Source organism: Synchiropus splendidus, chromosome 10 (genome assembly GCF_027744825.2).
Source record: "Synchiropus splendidus isolate RoL2022-P1 chromosome 10, RoL_Sspl_1.0, whole genome shotgun sequence".
Lineage (NCBI taxonomy): Eukaryota > Metazoa > Chordata > Actinopteri > Syngnathiformes > Callionymidae > Synchiropus > Synchiropus splendidus.
Window position 1 is genome coordinate 14,594,070 of NC_071343.1, and position 3,018 is coordinate 14,597,087.

Consider the following 3,018-nt stretch of genomic DNA (forward strand, 5'->3'; position numbering starts at 1 on the left):
TCTCAACCTGTTACGGAAATCGCGTTAGGTTTACGTTAGTGATGATTGTTTCAACTAAGTTTCACCCGGTCACAAAGACATTGACGTAGCTAAACTCGGATATTTTTTTCATTGTCAACACAATAATTGCAACTCAAAATATTCTGAAGGCAAAAAGTAAACTAGTAGCATCATTAAGTTTAAAGATGCTGTGCAAAATATTCCATTATATATATTTATATATTATAAAAATATTTTTATACTGGCTCAGGGAACCTATATATTTTCATCGAAGGTTTATGTCCTCTGTGCACCTACTTTTTCTGGCTAATTTGGTTTTATAGACCTATGGGATGTGACTTATCACTTCTTGACTCCACTGCCCTTGCCCCGCCTATTACAGTTCAGCGCCCTCTGATGTGAAAATGTTTTAAGACCAATGGATTAGCAGTTTTTACTGGGTGAGACTTCGCTGTGTCCTGATGCAGGGAGGACCAGATAAGCTTGTTTTGTCTCGAAACCTCAATCCTTCATGTCATCTGAGGGTAATTATATGGTAATGCATATTCAAGTCTAACAGACACTGACAGAATATGGTCATTTGAACTCAAGGAGCAACACATATTGACTAACATGATGCTTTTAAACGGCCCATTTGTAATAACGCAGATGTACCGTATTGACAACATCCACTAGATGTCATCATTTAACAATCGTGTTAGCTGAGTGTGTGTTGTCTTCTTTCTGCTGAGCATCGACTGTATTGGCGTTTGATCTGACTTGGACAAAGATAAACAAACATTAGATACTTTTTTTATTCACCACTGATGTCTGTGGGTTCACAGTGGGTTCAGGTGTCTTAAGACTTGAAAAGACTGGTGCTGTTAGTTTGAGTTTCAGCTGAATCCTCAAAAATGAATATCAGTGCAATGGAATAGTCTTGTTCATCTGGAGAAGACCAGAAAATCATTATGTCGTGGGACATATTGACATGAATCCCTTGGGAGCTGGAGAGAACCAAACAACCAGATGCATAGTCTGGAAGCTGTGATAACGTTTTCTGTGTTTGATGAGTCAAATCTCATGAAATTGCGCTTAAAACTAGAAAAGCCCTGAAAGATAGATGACCTCCACAAACCTGCTTATATGACTGTTCTACTTTTATTTATCTGGATTATTAGATAAATAAATAAAAAAATGTCAGTAACGTTCCTGAGCACAATGGAAAAGACTCAGTGCTGCCTTAATAAAAATACATCAAAATATTTGTGGATCCAGATGGTAATATTCTTCACCACCTCTATCTCATTTTGTTTCATTGACATTTGTTTGTGAGTCAATAAACACCACACGATGACCACATAATCACAATTTCTTTGAATGATCTTGTCACTTCTCACCCGGTGGATGATAATGAGTTGAAACATCTGGATAAACGTCTACTTCTGTCCACCAGAGACCCCATATTAAGTATATGTTTAGTTCCTATAGTCAATGTGTAGTGTTAAATATTACATTCTATTTCTCTTGCAGCGCATTAAAATCACCTTTTTTTCACGGCACCGCTCTTGTCGTAGACGCAGTGAAACGTGTGGTGGCGCTGTTGCTGCGTGTTCCTGCAACTTCAGCACCAGCAGGTAGTCGGTGACTTCTCGGAGTCGCGCTGTTGGATTCATTCAGCTCTAAAAGTGTCCAGAGCTACAGGCGAGCGAGCCTCAGTGATGCGACTCCAACTCTGCTCGTCAAACTCCGGACAAGCGCAGACTGATGTGACGGAACTTGTGCGTCTTCTCTCCGGGATCGTGTCTTCTCCACATCCCACACGCCAAGTTTGATCTGCCCGCGCTACTTTTGTTGTCGGCTTTTTTTTCTCCCGAAGTGGACATGAACAGCTCCTGGTTCAACCAGACGGACGGAGGACTGCTGAACAAAACGGAGGAGGCTTTCTGCTGTAACTTCTCCTCGGTGGTGACGGACAGCGGCGCCGCGGCTGCCGCCCCGGATGAGCGGAGCCTGTTCATCATGCGGGTGGTGCAGATCGCCGTCATGTGCGTCCTCTCCCTCACCGTGGTCTTTGGCATCTTTTTCCTCGGCTGCAACCTCCTCATCAAGTCCGAGGGGATGATCAACTTTCTGGTGACGGACAGGAGACCATCCAAAGAGGCGGAGGCTGTTATTGTTGGCGCCTACTGATGGAGAGACATAGGTATTTAACAAAAGCTCACCAAATGGGGCTTCTTTATCTGAGAGATGCCAACAAAGACTCTCCTCTCCAGGAGGCCCACGGCTCCGTATGAAACATAATTCATGAAGTAATGTCCAGTCTTTGTCATGTGAGTGGCAAAGTTCATTCACAATCCCAGATTGCTGCTGCAATGGCGAACATAATGTACTGTATGTTGTATGTATTTTTGCATACAATTTGTAATGTATTGATCAGTGTATTTCCTGCTGATAAGTGTTGCTGACAGGGGGATGCAATACGCCCACCATGCCTTGTATCTTATTATTTGGAATAAATTATCGATGGAATTAAAGCTTTCCTCTTAAATAAGCCGTGCTTTTGTACACTACTTGACTAACAAATACAGAAGGCAGCATTGGTGCAAGACAATCACACCAGTACGTGTTTGTGCATTATTTATTTTATCACCAAAACTCTATATGGTCTGCGCATTTATTCTGCACCAATATTGTACTGTGCTGTACGCACAAAATTATTTTATTGTCCATATAACAGGGAGAAAGCAATGACATTTGATACATGTGTAAATGTAAATGTAAAATGAATATTGTTTCATTCAATATAATAACATTCTAATTACAGTGTAAAAACAATGTTATTACATTTTTGTGTAATGTCCGTTCAGTCGTCAAGCATACCATATAATTACAAGTGTCTTACAAATCACTTTAATTATAAGGCACACTATGTATTTCTAATAATATTTTGCATCTTTTTTGAGACATTTGAATAAAAGTTAGTATTTCATCACGTTCTAATGTCAGGTTTTAAAATGCCATAGTACAGTAACATTA

General features: G+C 40.4%; 1 protein-coding gene across 1 annotated transcript; it reads left to right on the top strand.

The window, feature by feature from the left end:
* Positions 1-1,679: 1,679 nt before the first annotated feature.
* On the top strand, positions 1,680-2,499 carry rprma (reprimo, TP53 dependent G2 arrest mediator candidate a). Its single transcript, XM_053877573.1, has one exon. It carries the CDS (start codon positions 1,864-1,866, stop codon positions 2,170-2,172), a length of 309 nt encoding a protein of 102 aa, XP_053733548.1. The 5' UTR covers positions 1,680-1,863; the 3' UTR covers positions 2,173-2,499.
* The last annotated feature ends 519 nt before the right edge of the window (positions 2,500-3,018 follow it).